This window comes from Pelobates fuscus, chromosome 1 (assembly GCF_036172605.1).
Source record: "Pelobates fuscus isolate aPelFus1 chromosome 1, aPelFus1.pri, whole genome shotgun sequence".
In the NCBI taxonomy this organism is placed as follows: domain Eukaryota; kingdom Metazoa; phylum Chordata; class Amphibia; order Anura; family Pelobatidae; genus Pelobates; species Pelobates fuscus.
In genome coordinates, this window is record NC_086317.1 from 163,548,927 (window position 1) to 163,572,146 (window position 23,220).

The window sequence follows — 23,220 nt, forward strand, 5'->3', positions numbered from 1 at the left end:
TGAATATTCTTGAGACATTCACAAAAAATTTGTTTAGATGGTATTTGGTCCCTGTAAGACTTTCTAAAATATCCATATCTAATCCCCCAAACTGTTGGCGATGCTTCCACCCTGAAGGGACTTTACTCCATATTTGGTGGACTTGTCCCAGAATTAAACCTCTTTGGATTATCATATTTGACCTCATTTTTAGAATTGGAGGTATAGGCCCTGAGTTTAAAGCAGATTTTGCACTACTCCACCTTTTTGGCTTAGAAATACATGGTAATCTGGAATTGATTTTGATTCTTTTTTTAATGGCAACTAAAATTCTGATTGCTAGATTTTGGAAAAATATAGACATCCCAAAAAAAAGGCCAACTTAAAGCACAACTATTATACCAACTTGAGATGGAGAAGGGTTTACTCTTAAGTAATAACCTCCCTAATGAGGGACTTTGTGAGTTCTATTCTAAATTTATTGTAGATATTACAGACTGGTAATAAGACGGAATTCGGGTACTAGGCATATCAATTTCTGCATAGTTGGTATGAAAGCAAGATTAGGACAGTTTCACATAATCTCTCTGACCTTTTAGTAGATATTACAACAACTTTGTTTTTGGGCAATTTGACTTTTTTCTTTTGTGTGTTTTTTCTCTATGTAAGACCAATTGGATGTGTGTCTTGATTGTTAGTCATGGCCCATCTCTATCTTTTTGTGTAGATGAGGCCGTGGCAATTTTCAGCTATTATTGAATTTAATAAGGCAATTTATATTTTATGTCTAAGAAAAAAAAAAGTGGTAATCTTCATTATCTCTCATGGTTCCCTAATGTTGGTTTTTCTCTACTGAGATTTGTAGACAGACAATGGAGCTCTCAGTTATGGTGTTCGTCTTGTTCAGGTGTTGTGTGACTCTTTATTACAAATTTTTAATATCTTGAGTAGGACATTGCTAATGTTGTATCACCAGCTCAAGTTGTGTACAGAAAATTAATATTGTGGCAGTAATAATCCACCATTAGACAAATAAACATTAAATTACTAGCAATGTATAAGTTCAAGTGCTGTTTATTTAATCTCTCATTTAATTCAAACATCACTGCCCTTGCCGTGCAGACATGTATTATCAGACAATCTTGTAAAAATCTCTCTCTCTTCCATCAATCTTTAAAACCCTGAAGAGCAATAGATAGATCATGACCACCATTACAGCTCCTCCCAGGAATCCAATAATAACACCATATAACATGTACCAGCACCACTCGGTAAGCGCTCGCTGGTAAGGTGGGCGTGGCTTTCTTTCAATAATGAGATCCCAATCCATATCCTCAAAGTTGAAAACTGTAGAAAAGAAACATTATTAAAAAATTACAGGACAGCGTGTCATAAGCACAACATTATTAAACTCTATGAGTAAAATATACAGATAAAACATCAGCTGTGTGACAGAGATAGACCGATATATATTTTATTAATTATTAATATTGTCTTTGAAGTTCTATAAAAGCCCTGGCTCCAGTGCCAAGCAGAGTTAACCAGTAGTAACCTTCACACCAAAGAGTATAGTAGGTTTGCATTCTGGCAGTAAGAAAGCGTGGAGCTGGGCAGAGAAAGTGACTGTCTCAGTAACCACGGCTTTCCCTCCCTCTCAGCCATACACCAGAAATAGCAATATAAAGTGCTAAAATACAGCTTTGGGGCTTTTCAGCAACCCACTCAAGTCTGGGTCGTCCCCTCTCGCTTAGCAAGGTCTCTGTTATTTGTTTACCATTTTGGTTTTAATTAATCTGTGAGTCTCCGCAGCAAAAAAAATCCTTAAATCTCTACATGTTTAATTATGTTGGGCACTCACCATCTCTCTGCCTGGCATCGATTTCAGAAAATTCTTCATTCGGAAGAAGCAGAGATGAATCCAGCATTTTTTGCTTATATTCATCAGCGTTCTTCTCAATCTCCAGAATTTTGTCCTGATTGAGATTTCTTCCAAGTTCTATTATACATATGAACACGTTACGGCATGTATCGACATGATAAGACATTTCATTTCTCATGATCTCACTAAAGTTCAAATTCTATCCTGGTGTATTAGTGGAAAATCCAACTCTCTATGGATACTTTCACAGTGCTATGCTATACATGCATATGGTTTATAGAGAATGAATGGGATTAATTTTTACATTTATGAAAAACTACCTTATGAAATTTATAAACTCTGTAGTCTGAAGCATTTCATTTCAATATGTTTAATCAAAATAAGTTCACGAAGATAAAATGTGTCAGGATTGGCAGGGACACTTTAATTTCTTGAAATAAGAGGATGTATACAGAGATACTGAAGCACTGTGACCTCTAACCGCTTTAACATCACAACATCTGTGATTAATACCATTTTCTACTAAATTACAAAATTTATATTTACCTTTAGAAACATCAGGTCGTCCCACTTGATATAAAATAGTAGAGATCCGATCCCAATAGACTGATTCCCCTTTTTCATCAAACCATTTCTGTAATGTTGCCAAACATTGCTCCTTGGTCACTGTGTGTAGAAAGAAGAGATACAATCAGGATTAGCTCCCAGGATTTTGCTGGTAATTCCATGAGTGGTGCTCCGTGGACAAGTAAAATAATTATCTTGATATAAACAAGCCTGCCACACATTTTCATTGGAATGCTAACAGTGATCAGTAAAATCAGCTGTAAAGTGGGTGAACAATCAACTGCAATGTAAAAACATGGCTGGCATTAGCACCAGCTTCAGAATTTGGTATGGGCACCCACATTGTCCTTGACATTTTTTTTACACATTAATTATAAATCTCTAAATGAAACGAAAATCTAAAATCTGAATTGTAATATAGTTTTGTATTTATGTATGGTAAGAATGGAAATAATTTTGATGGAAGTTTATTCTAATAATAATTTAAAGTATCTCATTATGTCACCCTAGTCTGAATGAATATTTCTGTAATGGTACATATGAAATGATCAGAGAACTGCAATAAATGTGTATATCGTTATAGATTTGCTGCTGTACAGTACAGAGTAGCGTTATATAAAAAACATTTCTAGTAAAAAGAGATCCTGCACAAATTTTGTCAGAACAAAAACAATAACAAAGTGTGCTGATAATATATATGTGTGAATATTAATAGAATTTGTAATACAAAATAATTATACATTATCTTTCCTGATTTATTATACTTTAAAATACCCTATTTCATTAACTCTGCCCTCCAGTTACAACATTAACACATGATATAATAATTGCACAGTGAATCTACCAATCTCTCTGCGCCTGCGTCGTTTTGGAGACAGGTTTGAGACTTTCTTAACCAGATCGTCTTCAGGTCTATTGATTCTGCTGATGAAATCTTGGCATTCCTCAGGGCTAAGGAGTTCAGCTATCCTTATCACCATGTGAGGGCCAATGTCATCGGCAGCTGAAAAGGAAATAAAATCCTGTTAATTAAACAGAGTCACAAATTAATGCATCCGAGGTTACCAAGTACTTGGTGTATACGAGTTCAGCCTTTTGTCAAGAATAAATAAAATTTCAGCAAAAATCTTGGTACATTTGTGTCAATGTTACTTTTAGAACAAACAGTCACGGATGGTGACATTAAAATTCCCTCAAAACTTCCTCAGTTTTTCGCTGCAATGGGAAATCAAGCCCTGAATACATTGGTCAAGACATTTAGATGTTGTAATAGTAATATTATAGTCATTATTGATCAAATATTTAACTCCTGGAAGTTCAATGTAATACGTATGCTATATAATGGAATTACTAAATATTTGCCATTTATACCCAATATGTCTGCTCTTTTGATACAGCTTAGATATAACACTATCCAGAAAGGATACATTGATTATTACCTGTATCTTCACATACAACACAATTCCATAAAGGAAACAGCGCTACCAGTACAATGTACAAATCCATGTCTGAAGCTATTGAAACAATAACTGCTTTACTAGTGAGTTTAACCTCTAATGACAATCAAGGTGCATATCTCTAGTGTGACTTGACGTGCTAACTATGACATCATGGTTACTTCTTTACTGGTGATGTCAATGTCTATATCTCTAGTGTAACACAACTTTTTTATATTAAACTGAAAGTTGCATGCACAGATTTAAAGTGTGATTAATGTAAAGATTACTTCAATGTGCAGCACTATGCCAATTAATGCTCTGTAATAAATAATAAATTATAACAATTACTTTCATATACACTCACAAAATAAAGTGCAATTACAAGTACAACACTATAACTACCTATTATGAACAGCAAACAACAAATATGTGGCATGAATCAAACCAATATGAAATATACTGTGCTAAAAAACTTATTCAATAATACTTATGCCATCAACATACACTTTTTGGCTCAAAAATCATTAAATGAAATAGTTTAAACAAACCTAAATATGAATAATTTGTAAATAGCACAGATCATTAAAATGTAATTGTAATAATATGTTAAAAAAAAAAAAACACCCTTGGGGTCTAGAGCAGGCTTACCCAAACTCTGGCCCTCCAGATGTTGCTGAACTACAACTCCCATGATTCTCAGCCTATTTCATTTATAGATTTATGGGAGTTGTAGTTCAGCAACATATGGAAGGCCGGAGTTTGGGGAAGCCTGCTCTAGAGCATTGTTTTCCAATGTAGGGGAGCCTTGGGCAGAAGAGGAGCAGAGGGAGCCTAGGCTAGAGAAAGAGCAGGGATGGCTGGGGCAGAGGAGAAGGAGGAAGAGTCTGGGGGAGAGGAGTAGCGGGGAGAGCCTGGGGCAGATGAGAAGCAGGGGATCCTAGGTTGGACAGTGCAGAAAAAAATGTATACATTTTAAATAACAGTAACTATTTAACAACAACTATATTCATTACAACCAGTTTGCTAATATGAGGCGTGCAATTTAAGGAAAAGGGCTGCCAAGGGGTACACAAGTGAAAAAGGTTGGGAACCACTGCCCTACAGGAATCTCATTCACAAGGAAAGAGTGGTATTGGGTGCCACGCAACACTATAGAGCACTGGGGCGATCAGGTCCCTATAGTGCGCTAAATCCCAAGTTCCGCTACATTTATCTAAATCAGAGTTTGCAGATCTTTGCATAGTCTGCAAGATATGCAAACTTTCTTTGTCTTAGGGATGAGCATAACCACTTAGCAAAGCTAGTGGGTATGCGGCAGCCTCCCGGAGTCAAATGCCAGAGCTGAAAATGCTCGCGCTGTGCATCTGCACAGCAACAGCATTTCAGCCAATCAGGTATCAGGAGAGCCGTGCTGAGAGCGGGAATCCTGATTGCCTCAGATTTTTAAAATTGGGAAACTGCGGATGGTTAGCACGAAGTACTAAGGATAAATATTGCCTAAAGTGTATAGGAATATAATTAAACATCTAAACACAAAATAAAACAATTCAAGTAGCCAATAGTACAGGGGAACAAAAATGTTTAATAAGTCATGCAGACATATAAGATAGACTTTAAACTTCGTATAAAACAAACAGCGGAATGAAAACAAGGCAACAATCTATAGCAAAGGAAAGTATCAAATGAACACTGGAACCATTCATCATAAATTGCAACCAATTACGTTCAATAAAGAGAAAAGAAATGTAAAAAAGTCCCAGCAAACAGAATCTTTATGCAGGGAGTCCATGAGAATATCATACTGGTTTGTTGGTCTTGTCTTGGAGTACAGCTATAGTCTGTAAAAAACAAAACAGAGAACAGTTATCAATAGGCTGAATAAGCACCAGATAACCTTATGTTTTAGAAAAACAAACTACCACCAGCAGGCAAAACTTAACTTAAAAGAGGGTGGGACGAGCGCTATTGCTAGGTGGTTATGCTCATCCCTAAGACAAAGTGGTCCCAAAACAGAAAACTGATGGACACCACTTACCGGTGGTTCCCTTGCTTGTTACTGTTTTGGTGACACTCTTGTTTGGGATAAGCACCTGAGCCTGCGAAATACTCTTTTTGATATCTTTTCACTTTTGTGCATTTCCTTCATACACACACTCTGCAGTGGGGATGAGAGAACACTTTGTATTTTATTGATTCATGACCTAGCAACCACATATGCCGCATCAGATTGTCATACGTCATCATCATACTTCTGTCTCACAACTTATTTCTGTATAATATATATATATATACAGGGCAGGACTCGGGAAACAATTCGGCCCGGGCATTTTTGAATCACAGCGGCCCACTGTAAAGGGGGTGTGTTTTGTCATCACCAATGACAAGCACACCACCTCTCAAAGTGAACATGTTGGTTCAATGCGCAGAGCTCTGCTGAAGAGCTCTTGCATGAAATAAAGGCCCTGTATTTGTTCTATGCAGCGCAAGCAAATTTATTAACATGCTTGCGCTGTGTTTGCTTGTGACATTTCTCCAGTGTCACCGTAAGTGGGATACCAAAGTGTAAGGAAAGCGTATTGTACATGTGTTTAGAGCCTGCTTGTGGGATTGAGTGTGTGTAGTTAGTTCATTAAGGTGTGGTGTTTTGTGTAAATGTCGGTTGTTGTGTTGTGTTTTTTCTGGTGTAATATGTATGGCTAGGGGCTGTAGAGAGTAGAATAACGCAACATGTGACACACACCAATAGAATACAATACAACTAAAACGCGGTCATAATGGAGTACCTCACATATATGCTCACCCATAGTTACAATGTGGTCCCTTACCCTTCCTTAGGCCTTCACCCTAGTGGCGGTTTGGTACCAGCGGATGGTGCACCTAGTTGGGGCCCTGTCAGCTGTTTGTAATCGACCTGATGGGTTTGGAAAACTGTAGAGGGCTTCCACTAATCATTAAGAATAGGGGTCCAGTCTTTAAACTGTGCAGCCCAAAGTCAGGGTGCCCTGTTGTGTGCAGGCTTACCACACCAAGCCCTGGCTCTCCCATAGAACTAGAGGAGATTCTAAAGGAGGTCCCAGGCACAAAGCACGGGCTTTCGGGGTTCAGAGTTGGAGAACTGAGTGACACCGGAGGGGTTCCAACATTGTGGGGTGCCATAGGAGTAAAGGGAGGCTGCTGCAATGTTCCTTCTTCTGATCAAAGAACTGTATGAGTATGCAGGCTTACCACACCAAATGCAATTAAGGCCAGGAAGAAGGGGAAACACTGCTTCTTGCTGCTTCTGGGATTTTCTCTCTTTCCCTAGCAAGTCTCTGCCAAAGAAACCACTCTGTGCCTGAGTCAGGATGTAGATGCCTGCTGAAATCGTCCTTTCAGTGAGGCTTCACACTGGAACCAGAAGCTCTCACTCTGGAAACGTCTTTCTCCAGCTTAGCAGGGTTCCTTCTCCTTCCTTCTCTGAACTGCCAAAAACTTCCCGCCGAAACTTAAAAGGAGACCTGCATATATTCGGCCAGGTGCTGCAGGAGTTCCCCCTCTGCTGGTCACTCCATAGGAACTGCTGGATAGTTCTTAAAGCAGAAATCACTGTGTTCCAGAGGGGTTATATTATATTATATATATATATATATATATATATATATATATATATATATATATATATATATATATATATATATATTATACAGAAATATATATATATAATTTTATTCTCAACGAATATTTATTTGATATACTAAATGCTTCTATTATGTTTGTTTTTACTAATCATAAGTTAGGGGATCTTCCTGACAACCCAGGCAGTCCCCTTGTAGGCAATGATGTAATCTGCAGATCTGAATCAGGTATTCGCGTTATCTTCGTGATCGCATGAAGCAGATGGGTAAGATTTGCTGCAGAGGAACTTCATTGGTTTTCAGGCAGCTTCCCACGGTCAGTTCTGGCAAGAAAGTTAAGTATGCCAACGTGTGACAGATAACATGAAATACATTCAAGGCAAATCTATGACAAAAAATATATTAAACTCTTGAAGTCAAAATTTGATCAAAGTTAACATTAATCATTGGTTATCTGCAGCAATAATAAATAACAAAACTAAGCCACATTGCTTATGGAGAACCTGAACTACACAGTTTCAAGTGTGAAGATCTATGGGTGATAAAGTTATAAAAGTGGTAATCTTTTTTTTTTCTCTATCAATCTCAATCTTCGTGTTATTAACATCACGTAAAAATTGATAAAATTTTAGTTTTAGATCACTAATTGGTTAAAGTTATCTGTTTGTGATAGGTATAGTTTTTAACACTGTGTTTTTTATTTTGGATTTATACTAACGAGTGGCATAGTTATGCTGAGGGAATCTTCCTCCTTTGATATAATACTCTCCTACTAAGGCAAATTATATACTATATCACTTAATAATCCTCTATTTATTTGAGATGGAGAAAAAACTGTACTCTCTGCTTGGCAACAGGAGAGAGGGGTAAGAGAGATGGATGGGAAGATTCAAGAGTGTAAGGGAAGTAATGTGTTTCCCCCCCCCCTTTTTTTTCCCCCATCTCCTCCTTCTCTTGATGCCTCGCTGTTACAAAACCCTCCGTAAATTTTACGACCCTCCCTTTGGGAATTTGTGCGATTCCCAGTTCTTGGAAAAAAAACAAAAACATTTCTCCAGGATATTTTGTAATTATGATTGTTTATATGTGGTATTTTGTTGTGTGTTTTGTCTTCAATTGGTCTTACATGAGGAGATTATTGTCAAAGAGCCCTATAAAGGTCAGAATAGGTTTAAACAGATCAACTTATGGTCAGAGTGATTTCGATTAATGCCCAAGGCCTTAATTCTCCCATAAAAAGAGGTTATTTGTATAACACTCTTATTACTCAGAGAATACAAATTAGTTTTGTTCAAGAAACCCATTGGATGGGGGAGGTTAAAAAACTGTGATCTTATAAGAAATATCCGACTATTTACTCTGCTACCTTACAAGGGAAAAAAAATGTGGGGTTTCTATAATCTTTTCTAATGAAGTTTCCTTTGAATGCTATTATAGCCATTCTGATCCGGAAGGGAGATTTATTATTTTGGTTGGTCAATTAAATGGGTTAGATTACACACTAGTCAATGTGTACTTAAGGAGAAAAGGAAGTAATAGGCGCTCACTATAGTGGTCAGGCAGCAGTATACAAAACAAGGATTCCCCAACCTTGTGAGTGTGTAATAGAGAAACAAAAAAGGAGACGTATACCGCGCCTAGTAATTTATATATGTAGAAAATACATACATGAGTCTTTGAATTTTCCAATAAATCGTAACCTCGGAAAAGAATTAAAAAATAATAGTGCAATACAGTAAATTTAGTCTTAAAAACAAATGATTAGTAGCTATATGCAATCCACTCACATTGAGATGAGCTATAACAGAGCTCTGCTGTGAAGCGCCTGGACGGTACAATCCCCGTCTATGGATTTGTAGTGGTCTCCACGGATGTTTCCAAAGTGCAATATGCGTAGTTGATATAAAAGAAGAATAGCAGCAATATGGTGAAGTAAGTACCAATATTGTAAAAGGTAATAAATAGTATTGTACTTACACTTTCCAGAGCATGTGACCTGCTCTAGTATAAACAGCTTAGGTGGTATAATCCCCACCACGGATATTCAGGATACCAGGAAATGATAAAAATAGTGAATAAAAAGTAACTTAAAAAGTATACTTTAATATAAACAAACAAAGTAATAAATAGTAAAATATAAAATATAAAGTCCACTTAACGCGTTTCGCCTGATAGGCTTCTTCAGAAGTGTGGTATAATTTCAGAAAAAGTCAGTTTATATATCCTCATTGATGAAGAAATTGTGTCCTGGTGTGTTGATTTCCTGGTTCCGGTTTCATGCTGGAACGCACGCGTCATACCGGAAGTGACGCGGCCCTCGCGTCATACCGGAAATGACGCGGTGCTCGCGTCAGACCGGAAGTGACCGCAGCATCAGAATTGAAGAGGAGAGTGTGATGATCTGATGCCTTGGAACGCACGCATCACCAATAAATGGTGTGCGTACCGTTCCGAGCGTCTCCCACCCTGATAGCCAATGATAAAGGGATATGGGCAAATCATGATGAAAATATGGCGCGGCGGCCATCTTTAATAAGGGCAACATTCAGTATTTCTACTTAATAGAGCAGAGTAGTGGAATATCTTCTAGGTAGCCATAAATAAATAATAACAGTTACACAAATAATATACATAAAGAAGGAGAGCTATCTCTACAAATTACACATAGACCAATATAACAAAAGGAATCACATATTCAATATATGTGACAAATAAAGTCTAAAAATAGCCTACAGCTATAATAAATATATAAAAGAAAATAGGTGTGTGTAGATTAAAAAAGGGGATGTCACCACTATGGGGCAATATGAATAAATCAAAAAGATAGCATATGTAAATAATTGACATAATAATCAAAGTAATTAGCAGCTTAGAGACATAAATTATAAGGAATATCAGAAAACAAGTGAACCAAATCGTATGTGTCCATATTGGGGCATATTATAAAAAAGATGGATAAAAAAGGATATATAACTAGATAAAACACCGCATAAAAAATAATAATAAAAAAGGAATTAGAAATTTATAAAAAATTTAATAAATCAAAATCAGCATTTAACCCCTTGGGGTGTAGGGCATCTAATTGGTATACCCACTGCATGTTGGTTTGTCCAATCTTTTTTATAACATCTCCCCCTCTCCAGTGATTTTTAACAATTTTAATCCCAATAAACGTGAGATGCTTAGGGTCATTGTTATGCATGCAAAAGTGCGCTGGTATGGAATGGTTCTGTAACCCTTTTTCTATGTTCCTGCAATGTTCTGCAATTCTAGTTTTTAGTGGCCTGATCGTCCTACCTACGTATTGGAGGCCACACGAACATTCCAATAGATAGATTACATTTTTGCTATTGCATGTGATGACCTCTTTTATATTATATATTTTATTGGTATTACTTGATTTAAAATAAGTAATAATTCTTTTAGTAGTTTTTGTTTTCCTACAAGCCATGCAACAGTTACATTTATAAAAACCTTTCTTGTCCATAAAATTATTAATTTTATTGGGACTATTTTTTGTGAAATTTTTTGTTAAGTGCATTTTAAGATTAGGGGCTCCTCTGAATATTACTTTTGGTTTGTCAGGGATTAATTTTCCTAATATTTCATCTTCCTTTAATAAGTGCCAGTGTTTTGTAAAAATTTTCTTCAATTGACTATTTTTATTATTATAATCTAATACAATTGGTAAGGTAAAATCACGATTGTTTTGATTCACTGAAGTTTTAACCTTATGTATAAGTTGGTTTCTATTAGTGGTAATGGTTTGATTAATAGTTGAATCAATGTTATTAGCATTATAGCCCTTTTGTATGAAACTTGTCTTTAATGTGTTAGCTTGCTCTAAAAACAGATTTTTCTGAGCAGTTTCTTTTAAGGCGCATCATTTGGCTTTTAGGTATGCTTTCCAGCCATATTTTATTATGGCAACTATCTGTGCTTATATAATTATTTACGTTTACTTCTTTAAAATGTGTTTTTGTTTGTATTTGATTGTTTTCAATACATATATTCAAATCCAAATAAGTCACCATAGTGCTGCTAAAATCTGCTGTTAAAACTATGCCTTCTTCGTTGTTGTTTAAAAAAGAAATAAAATCCCTCGCTGAACTAATAGACCCCTTCCAAATGAACAGGAGGTCGTCTATGTAGCGTGAATAGGATACCAGGTTTTCCACCCAGTCATGCCCTCTCCAGACGGACCGATCTTCCCACTCCGCCATATAGAGGTTGGCATAACTGGGTGCAAACCTGGTACCCATAGCTGTCCCAGTATTCTGTAGATAAAAGCTCTCTCTAAACCAAAAATAATTATGTTTTAAAATTAAGTTTATGCCATCAATAATAAAATCTGTCTGTTCCTGAGGCATAGAATCGTCTCGTTCTAAAATAGATCTTATTGCTCTGCATCCCTTGTCGTGCTGAATAATCGTGTATAATGACTGCACGTCACATGTAATAAGTACATAGTAATTTTTCCAAACTATGGTTTCCAATTTTTTCAAAAGATCTATTGTATCTTTTAAGTATGATCTTGTTTTTTTTGACGTACGGTTGTAACATTATGTCGATATATTCTGATAAATTAGAGAGAAGGGATCCTATTCCCGACACAATAGGACATCCTGGTGGATCAATTAGGTTCTTATGAATTTTTGGAAGGAAATATATAACTGGGGTCTTAGGAAATTGGATCTTTATATAATTATATTCCTTCTCACTTATAATTCCTGTGTCCTTTCCGTTTTTTAAAAAATCATAAAACTCAGATTTTATATTCATTATTGGATCATTATCCAATTTAGTATAGGTGTTCTGATCATTAAGCTGTCTATAGGCTTCTGCTTCATATTTTTCTTTAGATTGAATGACAAGACCTGCGCCTTTATCGGCTGGTTTAATTACTATTGAGGTGTCATTATATAGCTCTTTTAGTATTTTCATTTCTTTCTTATTCATATTTGGTTTATCTCTTATTTTTTTGGTATCTAGGATCTTTAGGTCCTTACAGACTTTCTTTTCAAATATATCTAGGGCGCTAGATTTAAAATGTGCAGGATAAAAGGTGGATTTATTTTTTAAATCACTACTTTTATATTCCTTTGTGTTAATATTTACCGTCTTAGTGGTTTGGTTAGAATTGTCTTTGTCAACGAAAAAACGTTTTAAAGTCGCATTCCTAACGAATTTATTCACATCTATATATGCTAGGAAGGAGTTAAATGGCTTTGTGGGAGCAAATTTTAAACCTCGTTTCAGAATATTCGTTTCTGTTGTACTCAAAACTTTATCTGATAAATTGAAGATACCAGTAGGTGCCTCCTGTGTTGTCTGATCTAGAAACTTTCTAACCTTCCTTTTTTGTTGTCTTCTGCCTGATCTTCTCCCTCTAAACCTCTCTTGCGACTTTTTATAGGCGAGATGTTGAGATGATGGGTCTGTCTTTCTCTGTTGGAGGCAATCTCTAAAAAAGATGTTTCATCAAATTGATCGCAAAAAGATAAAACATGGTATTTGTTGTTTTTGATTGGATCTTGTGATGGTGATGGTTTGTTATCGTCTTGTCTTTTATAAGTTTTTTGGGGGATTTCCCAAGAATACTTTCTGTTTCTTTGTTTTTGTTTAGGAGAGTCTGGTATGAATGTGTGTCTGTGAGTTTTAGGTCTCACAACAAGAGGTGATTCTTGAGTCCCGTGATGTCTAAAATATTTGTGTTTATTGTGTTCTTCAATTTTTCCTGAATGGTGTGAAATAGATGGTTTGTTATGAAAGTGAGTGTTTTGATATTGAGTGTTTTGATAGTACCTAGTGTAGGGTTTGTCAAATCTTGTGTTTTGTCTCTCATTTCTTGTGTTATACTTAGGAGATCTATCTAATGATCTCTGATGATTATTGTGAAAGTGTTTCCTTTCGTGAAATTCTTTGCTTTGTAGCCTGTTTGGTCTAAACTGATGACCTCCTTGTGTATTTAAATTGTGATGTGTTCCCCTATTTCCCCACCGATTTTGGGTGTTGGGTTTTTTGATATTGTACGTACGTACTTGATTTTGTGCGTAATCATATTTATCTCGGTTATATTTCTGAATTTTTATCTTTTTTGTATCAATTTCAATTTTTTCTACTGTTTTTTTAATTTTTTGCGATACATTATAATACTCCTCGGTATCTCCGAAAGGGATTAGTTGTTCTCGTAATGTATTAATTTTTTTATCTATTACAGACAATTTCTCATTTTTAACTTTGATGAGACTTTTCATCAATCCAAATATACAGTACTCTAGGTGGTTATACCACTCTTCCATGAACATTTTATTTTCAGTGTCTGAAGTGGGCATTTTGAACAACCTGAGACCTCTAGGAGTTATTTTTTCTTCTATGTATTTAGTCAGTGTTGCAATCTCCCACCTTAATTTCATTTCTTTTGTTAGAGAAAATTCCAATTATTTTAGTAATTCTGGTAGGTTATCAAAGACAACTAATGGCTCATTAGTATTTATTTCTTCTAATTCATTAAAGACATCATTGATGTTAATAGTATAATTGTCTCGATATTCAAATAAAGACATATTAGAGCAATCTATATGTGTACTTACCCAATAAAGATCCGATCAAAACCCTCAGTAAAATTTTGAGGTTGCTGGAACAAGTTAAAAAAGGCAGAATTTTGATTGCTGGTGACTTTAACTGTATTTGTGACACCTTATTGGATAAACAATTATCTAAGAATCAGCAGATAGATAAATCCCTGAAACGGCAGGCAGCATTACTTAGTAGGACAATAAAGAAAGCGGAGCTATTTGATTGTTGGAGACTTTTCCATCCTAATGAAAAGAACTATACGCATAGATCTATCCCCCAATGTTCAGCAGCTAGGATAGACCTGATTTTAGGTAATTTGGACCTAGTCAAGGCGATCTCTACAATTTCTATTGTGGAAAATACTTGGTCTGATCATGATATGATAATTGCTGAGCTGGTGATGACCAATATTAGATCTCCTCCGATATGGAGACTTGCGGACTACTTATTGAAAAACAAAGCTAATATCGACTATATAGATAATTTAATTGATCTATTTATTAAAGAAAATTCATCTGATGAGATTTCTAAAGAATGTCTTTGGTGTTCTTGCAAAGCAGTCATTAGAGGATATTGGATCAAACTAGCAAGTCAGCAGAGAAAGAACTTAAATAATACTCTGTCCGACCTTTATATTGAATTTTACAATTTTTCTAAAGTGTCAGGGTACCTGAAGTCTCTACCTCGGAGGAGGTTAGACTTCCCGACGTCCGTTCTCTCAGCGGGGCTGATTCATCCAATCCTCACAGCTCTCATAGTCATTCCCACGCCGGCCGCGAGAACCCCACTTCCTTTTATGACACGACGTCATGACGGCAATCACATCCTGACCTGTCAATCTGGTTCAGAACAACGAATCAGGACTCGGCAAGGGCGGAGTCATGAATTAGAGAACAAGGGTATAAAAGAGGGATGTGTGTAATGGTTCATTGCCCTGTCGTGGTTCTAGCTTGTCTGGTTCCTCAGTGCTCTTATGTTTATCGTTCTCTTTGGTTTTGACTCGGCTTGTACTATCGTTCCTGTTTACCTCTCGTGTCCTTTGACCCCGGCTTGTCTCTGACTATTCTCTGCTTTCTCTGTACGTTAGTCCGGCCATTCTAAGGTCCGGTATACGTACATCTCTCCTGTTCGTACTCTGCGTGTTGGATCCTGTCCCGATCCTGACATTACGACAGGGCCATGGATCCTGCAGGTACAAACGCTCAGCTTGGTTCACCTGACTCAAGGTTTGAAGCCATGGACCATAGAATGGACCAAATGGCTCTAGCGCTGCAAGCATTACTATCCCATCCGAGTAATCAAGCAGAGGAGATGCGTACTCCATCTATCTCTCTTGCTAACACAGGCCTAGAGGTAGCCACAGGGGGAATTTCTTCCCGTGTTACTTCCCCTTTACGGTATGGCGGTGCTCCGGATACTTGTCGTGGTTTCCTAAACCAGATAGGAATTCATTTTGAATTACAACCCCGCGCATATCCTACAGACAGGGCGAAGGTTGGATTCATAATATCGCTACTCATTGACAAAGCTCTTAGATGGGCTAATCCTCTGTGGGAAAATGATAATCCAGTAGTCTATAACTATAATGCGTTCATTACTACGTTTAGGAGGACTTTTGATCCTCCAGGGAGAAAGGCCAGTGCTGCTAGATTACTATTACGTCTTAGACAGCATAGTCTAAACCTTGTGGATTATGCGCTAGAGTTCAGATCCTTGGCGGCAGAGGTCAAGTGGAATGAACAAGCCTATATGGACGTATTTCTGAACGGAATGTCAGATGCGATCTTAGACGAGGTTGCCACAAGGGATCTTCCTGAAAATTTAGAGGAATTAATTTCATTTATTTCTCGTATAGATGAACGCATGAGACAGAGGCAAAACACTCGTGATTATGGCTATAGACCTTCCTTAAGACTAACTCCCGCATTTCAGAATTCTGAATCTACTATTCTAGCTCTCCCAGAACCTATGCAGATTGGTAACACTCACCTTTCAGAGAATGAAAGACAATATAGGAAAAGGGAGGGTCGGTGTATGTATTGTGGAGTAGGAGGCCACCTACGCCTTAATTGCCCTAACCGTCCGGGAAACGCTTGCACCTAAGTTTCTCCAGAGGACAGTCCTTGGGTGTTTCTATTTTGTCCTCTACATTTGATTACAGGGATCATAGGCTACTATTACAGGTTTCTTTAACTTGGGAAAAGGGAGTACTTAAAGCTATGGCATTAATAGATTCCGGAGCAGCTGAAAGCTTCATTGATCACACTTTTGTCAAGAAACATGCTATCCCATCTCAGTTAAAGGAGACCCCCCTGGCCGTTGAGGCCATAGATGGTAGACCGTTATTAGATCCAGTTATTTCTCGTGAAACTTTACCAGTTATACTTACCATTGGTATTTTACACGAGGAGGAGATTTCTTTCATGCTTATCTCATCCCCTTCAGTTCCTATAGTTTTGGGGTATCCCTGGCTTAAAAAGCATAACCCTACTATTGATTGGGAACAAGGTGAAATAGTCTCTTGGGGTCAGGGTTGCCAGAAAGGTTGTGTACAGAAAGTCTCACCGTTGTGCCTAGTGGACACACCTACACAAGTGTAGTTTTGACCAATCTCAGGTAAATTTTCTTGGTTACGTTATTTCTGGAGAGGGGTTTAAGATGGACCCTGTTAAACTCCAATCTATCTTGGATTGGCCATTGCCCAAGGGACTCAAGGCCATTCAGAGATGTATCGGTTTCTCGAATTACTATAGGCGCTTCATTAAGGGATACTCGTCTATTATCTCTCCTATTACCAACATGACTAAACAGGGTGCTGATACTAAGACATGTTCTCCAGAAGCGCTTGTTGCTTTCAGTACTCTCAAGGAACAGTTTGCCTCAGCACCGATATTAGTTCATCCAGACACATCTTTGCCTTTCTTACTCGAGGTAGACGCCTCAGAGACAGGTGTAGGCGCTATTCTGTCCCAAAGGTTAAGTTTGAATAAACCACTGCATCCATGTGGTTTTTTTCTAGGAAATTGTCTGGGCCTGAGAGCAGGTATGATATTGGTGACAGGGAACTGTTAGCGGTAATTTTGGCTTTAAAGGAGTGGAGACACTTGTTGGAAGGGACTTTACACCCGGTTACTATTTTGACGGATCACAAGAATTTGTCATATATAGGGGAAGCCAAGCGATTATCTGCCAGGCAGGCTCGTTGGTCTCTGTTCCTTACTCATTTCAACTATGTTCTCACTTATAGACCTGGTTCTAAGAATTCTAAGGCCGATGCATTGTCCCGCCAACATGAACCTTCTACTATGCCTGATATGGTTTTTTCTTCTATAGTTCCCAAGCGTAATATTATTGCCAGCACTAGCATTAAGATTCACTCTCCGTTGCTGGATGAGATCAAGAAGTTACAACATCTGGCACCCGGACCTATTCCGGGGGACTGTTACTTCGTTCCTCCTAAACTCCAACTGGAACTTATGCAGTGTTTTCATAACAGTAAATTTGCTGGACATCCTGGCATACGCAAGTCATGTTCTCTGATTTCTAAAGATTTCTGGTGGCCTTCATTACGTAAGGATCTTAAGGAATTCGTCGGGGCATGTGATGTCTGTATGAGGACTAAACAACCTCATACGCTTCCATGTGGGCTTTTGCAACCCCTAGAAATTCCTGTGAAACCATGGTCCTGTCTGGCTATGGACTTCATTGTTGATTTACCGGTTTCTAAGAGACATACGGTTATCCTCACAGTAATTGACAGGTTTACCAAAATGGCTCATTTTGTACCTCTGCTCAAATTGCCCTCTTCTCCCGAATTGGCTGAAATTTTCGCGAGGGAGATTTTTCGTTTACATGGGATTCCTTCTGAAATCGTTTCTGATAGAGGTTCCCAATTTGTTTCCCGGTTTTGGAGATCCTTCTGTTCCCAGCTTGGTATCAAATTAAATTTTTCCTCTGCCTATCATCCCCAGTCCAATGGGGCTGCCGAGCGCACCAACCAAAAGGTTGAACAGTTCTTGCGTTGTTTTGTTTCTGAACACCAGGACGATTGGGTCGGTCTGATTCCTTGGGCGGAGTTTGCGCACAACAACAGTGTTTGCGATTCTACTCGTTCTAGCCCCTTTTTCATGAATTATGGCCTCCATCCTTCCGTTCTTCCGTCGGCCTCCCCCTCCCAGGGGATACCGTCGGTTGATATTCATGTTGCCAATCTGAGAAAGTTGTGGGATCAGACTCGACAAATCCTTATTCATAATTCCATGTTGTCCAAACGACACGCTGACAAACGCAGAAGGGTGGCTCCTGTATTCTCTCCGGGCGATAGGGTATGGTTGAGTACCAGAAACATCCGCTTGAAAGTTCCTTCCATGAAATTTGCTCCTCGTTTCATAGGTCCTTACAGGGTTCTGTCTCGGATAAATCCTGTTGCATATCGTCTGGCTCTTCCGCCTGCTTTACGCATCCGGAACTCCTTTCATGTTTCTTTATTGAAGCCTTTGGTATGTAACAGATTTTCCTCCACTGTGCCTTCCCCTCGTTCTGTCCAGGTTGAGGGTCAGGAGGAGTATGAGATCAATTCCATTCTCGATTCTCGGCGGAAGGTGCAATATCTTGTGGACTGGAAAGGATATGGTCCTGAAGAGAGGTCTTGGGTGGTCCAGGAGGATGTGCATGCTCCTCGCCTTCTCAGGGCTTTTCATGCTCGCTTTCCGTCTCGCCCCGGTTCCTTCCGCCCGGTGGGCGTTTCTGAGGGGGGGGGTACTGTCAGGGTACCTGAAGTCTCTACCTCGGAGGAGGTTAGACTTCCCGACGTCCGTTCTCTCAGCGGGGCTGATTCATCCAATCCTCACAGCTCTCATAGTCATTCCCACGCCGGCCGCGAGAACCCCACTTCCTTTTATGACACGACGCTCAGGAGCCGACGTCATGACGGCAATCACATCCCGACCTGTCAATCTGGTTCGGAACAACGAATCAGGACTCGGCAAGGGCGGAGTCATGAATTAGAGAACCAGGGTATAAAAGAGGGATGTGTGTAATGGTTCATTGCCCTGTCGTGGTTCTAGCTTGTCTGGTTCCTCAGTGCTCTTATGTTTATCGTTCTCTTTGGTTTTGACTCGGCTTGTACTATCGTTCCTGTTTACCTCTCGTGTCCTTTGACCCCGGCTTGTCTCTGACTATTCTCTGCTTTCTCCGTACGTTAGTCCGGCCATTCTAAGGTCCGGTATACGTACATCTCTCCTGTTCGTACTCTGCGTGTTGGATCCCTGTCCCGATCCTGACATAAAGCCAACAAACAATCCTATTCTGACCAGAGAGCTCTTTCTATTACTCGCTGTCAAGAAAAAAATAATGCTCATATTAAAATTAGGATAGAGAGCAACATTAACAAGCTCAATATTAAATACTATTATAAGAACAACAGAGTGGATTCTATTCTTTCTAATAAGTTAAAAAAAAAGAGTGGCTGATCAAAAGATCTCTAAATTGGTAAATGGAAACAAGTGTATTTATAAGCCAGATGACATTGCTGAAAAATTTAGATCTTTCTATGTGAGCCTATATAATTTGAATACATCTCCTGACATAGCTAAGATGGATATCTATCTGAAAAATTCTAAGCTACCGGAATTGTCTAACGATCAGAAGGCCATGCTAAATAAAATAATTTCACAGAGCGAAGTAGAAGCAGCAATAAATAACCTTGCAAACAATAAAGCTCCGGGCCCGGATGGCTTTACGAACCTTTTTTTTAAGATCTTTAGAAAACAATTAATTCCGCTCCTAACTGATACCTTTAACGAAATGGCGTTCAAAGGCTCGGTATCTCCTGAGCTACTAAGGGCACATATCACTCCTATTTTGAAACAGGGAAAATCGCCCTCTGATGTGACCAATTATCGCCCTATTTCTTTTGTCAATGTTGACGCCAAACTTTATGCTGCAATATTGGCCGAACGGCTGAAAAAAGTCCTACCATCTCTGATCCGTGATGATCAGATAGGGTTTATAACGGGACGTTATTCTTCTAATAATACTCGTAGGGTGTTCAATCTATTGGATTGGGCCAGACAGGAAGGAACTCCCCTCCTGACCCTGTCGGTATATGCTGAGAAAGCCTTTGACAGGGTCGGGTGGGAATTTATGAAGAGAACTCTTTTTCAGTTTGGCTTCGAAGGGTGTTTTTTTTTTTTTTTTTTATAATCATCTTTATTTCATAATTTTGTTTTGTACAGTCAGCCAGTATATTAAATGATATTCATTGAACGTTTCAATAACATTTGTGGATTTAAGTTTTAGTTTACATCGTATTCAGATCACAGATGTTTTGTCTTGATATAGAGAATATCATAAAAAATTACATCATAAAACGTACTTTGACTGACTAACTAAAAAAGATAAATACAACTTTCACACATTCATTCATACTTTCAGACTGAAAGATAGATCATTCCCAGCTAATCTTCGTCATTCAGGAGTAAAGAGAAAAAAAGAACATAGTGATTGTGCATATTGTTCCTTCAATATGGGCCGGGGTTTAATAAACGGGAAGGCCTTATTGTTTAGGATGAACATCATTGAGTCTTGTATTGTTTTGCATTGATATAAATTGATATAAATAACTATCTCAGGTTGTTCCTTTAGACAAATTAATTATTATAGTCTTATTTAGTAAGACATCTTGGTAAGGAACAACTAATGATCGTCTGAGACTATATCAATGATTCTATACATAGAAGTAGTAGATAATAGTAGGTCAGACCCAAGGTTCCCTTTCCTCTTAGCAATAGGGTATAAAAGTGTAGTAAAATTACCCGTTTTTTCACCACCTTTGGCTCGTTACAATACTGTTATAATTAACAAATAGTGGGGGTTGCCCATTTTCATGCATAGATTGAAATTGGATTATCAAAACATAAGGGGATTGCCCATTTTTTCATCACCTTTAGATCATTACAATACTTTTATAGTTAACAAGTGATAGGGGGCTACCCATTTTTATTAATAGATTGATATCACTTTGTTTAGCCACAATTTGTAAATACCTTTTTTAAGAGTTGAGCTCGATATATTATTAGTAAGATTATTTTCCATCGTGAGTTGGTATTTGATTTGATTAATAAGATGTATTTTTTGAAAGGGAATAGATGATTTCCAGTTTCTAGCCATTATAATTTTGGCAGCCACAAAACAATGAGATGCTATACATTTAATTTCTTGTGTGTCCAAATTCCAGTTATAATGTAATATCGCTACAGCTGGATTTTGATCCAATCTTTTATGAGACAGCTCATACAGAACATCGTAGGTCCATGACCATAATCTCTTTACAATCGGACATTCCCACCAGATATGTATATATGTCCCAGCAGACGACCCACACCTCCAACATATATTCTGTAAATGTGGGTACATCTTTGATAGTCTAGATGGAGTGTAGTACCATTTATATATTAATTTAAAATGGCATTCTACCAAATTTATACCATGTATATATTTTGTTAAGTAAGAGATAGATGTGCACCATTGTTTTTCTGATATTGATATGTCTAATTCTTTTTCCCAGTAATCTATGATTTTTAAAGGTGTCTGACCCGTTTCTTTTAACAGGACATTCGCCAATGATGTGACTCTTTTCTTGGATCTATTACAAAATATGATTTCCAATTGATTAGAAATTGTAGATTTTTTATCAATAATAGAGGAGTGTAAGTAATGTTTAATCCTTAAATAGGTGAAGATTTCTCTAGATGGTAATTTATAGGAATCTACGATGTGTTGAAATGATATCAATCTATTTTCACTCATAATATCAGAAACAGTATCTATACCGTGTTCAAACCAAATATTCAAGGATAAGTCAGTTACATTCTGCTCAATTACCGCTATAGAACAAGTCTTTGGTATCTTGTTTACATATCCCAACAATTTTTTAATTTCTTGCCAGGTGTTTAACGATTGGCTGAGTATACATGATTCAATCTGTGTAAAAAATTGGGATTTACCCAGTAGTTCCTTCCATATCAAGAGTTCCAATTTATTGGGCGTCACAACCTGTGACTCTAAAATATGCCAGGGTTCGTCAAAAAATTGTGGATCTTGAAGACAGTATATATGTCTTATCATATTTGCATAATAAGTGGTAATAATATTAGGAAAATTTAAGCCCCCATTCGTTATTCTCTTAGACAAGATTTTAGAACTAATTCTCGTTTTTTTGTTTTTCCATATGAACTTGGAAAAATATGATTGAATCATATTTAACCACGACCTTGGAGTTTTCATAGGTACCATGGAAAATAAGTAGGACCACTTTGGCAATATATATGAATTTATAATGTTAATTCTTCCAATCCAAGTAGTCTCCAAATTTTTCCACTTTTGTAATTTATAATTCATTTCTTTAATCATTCTAAGAATATTAATCTCCATTATATCCTCAATATCTGCTGATATAGTGATCCCTAGATATTCTATTTCCTTATTGGACCAGATGAAATTATATAGATCCGATATTCTCTTAACCACATTCTGTGATAAATTGGTATACAGGGCGGTGGATTTCGAAATATTAAGCTTGAAATTGGAAATCAAACTATAAGATTCTATTTCTTGCATTAGAAAAGGCAAAGATGATTCTGGTGAGGTCAATGATATCAATGCGTCATCCGCATATAGCGATATTTTTAATTCGGTGTGCGCAATAGGGAATCCTTTAATATTATAATTATTCCTTATAGCGATAGCCAAAGGTTCCAGAGTTAAAATATATAAAAGTGGGGATAGTGGACATCCCTGCCTGGTACCATTTCGAAGTGGGAACCATCCAGTTAAAATGTTGGGGCCCACTGTCCTAGCTGAGGGGTTGGAATACAGTGCCATAATTGCATTACAAATTCTGCCCTGGAAACCAAACGCCATCAGTGTCTCCCTAAGGTATCCCCACCCGACCCTGTCGAACGCTTTCTCAGCGTCTAGAGACAGGGTCAGGAGGGGAATATTGGATCTATTAGCGATATCCAATATGTCTATTATTCTTCTAGTATTATTGGAGGACATACGACCTGGCACAAACCCAATTTGATCTCGATGAATCAGTTTATCAATAACCGTTTTTATTCTGGTCGCAATAATTGCAGAGTAGATCTTCATGTCAACATTT

At 37.6% G+C, this 23,220-nt stretch overlaps 1 protein-coding gene across 1 annotated transcript; it reads right to left on the reverse strand.

Annotated features, from left to right (window-relative positions):
* Positions 1–1,098: 1,098 nt before the first annotated feature.
* On the reverse strand, positions 1,099–3,931 carry LOC134603217 (transmembrane and death domain protein 1-like). Its single transcript, XM_063449016.1, has 5 exons — positions 3,865–3,931; positions 3,270–3,428; positions 2,405–2,524; positions 1,838–1,975; positions 1,099–1,326 (listed from the first exon to the last, which is right to left on the reverse strand). The coding sequence occupies exons 1-5, from the start codon at positions 3,929–3,931 to the stop codon at positions 1,112–1,114; spliced, it is 699 nt and encodes a 232-aa protein (XP_063305086.1). The 3' UTR covers positions 1,099–1,111.
* Positions 3,932–23,220: the final 19,289 nt, after the last annotated feature.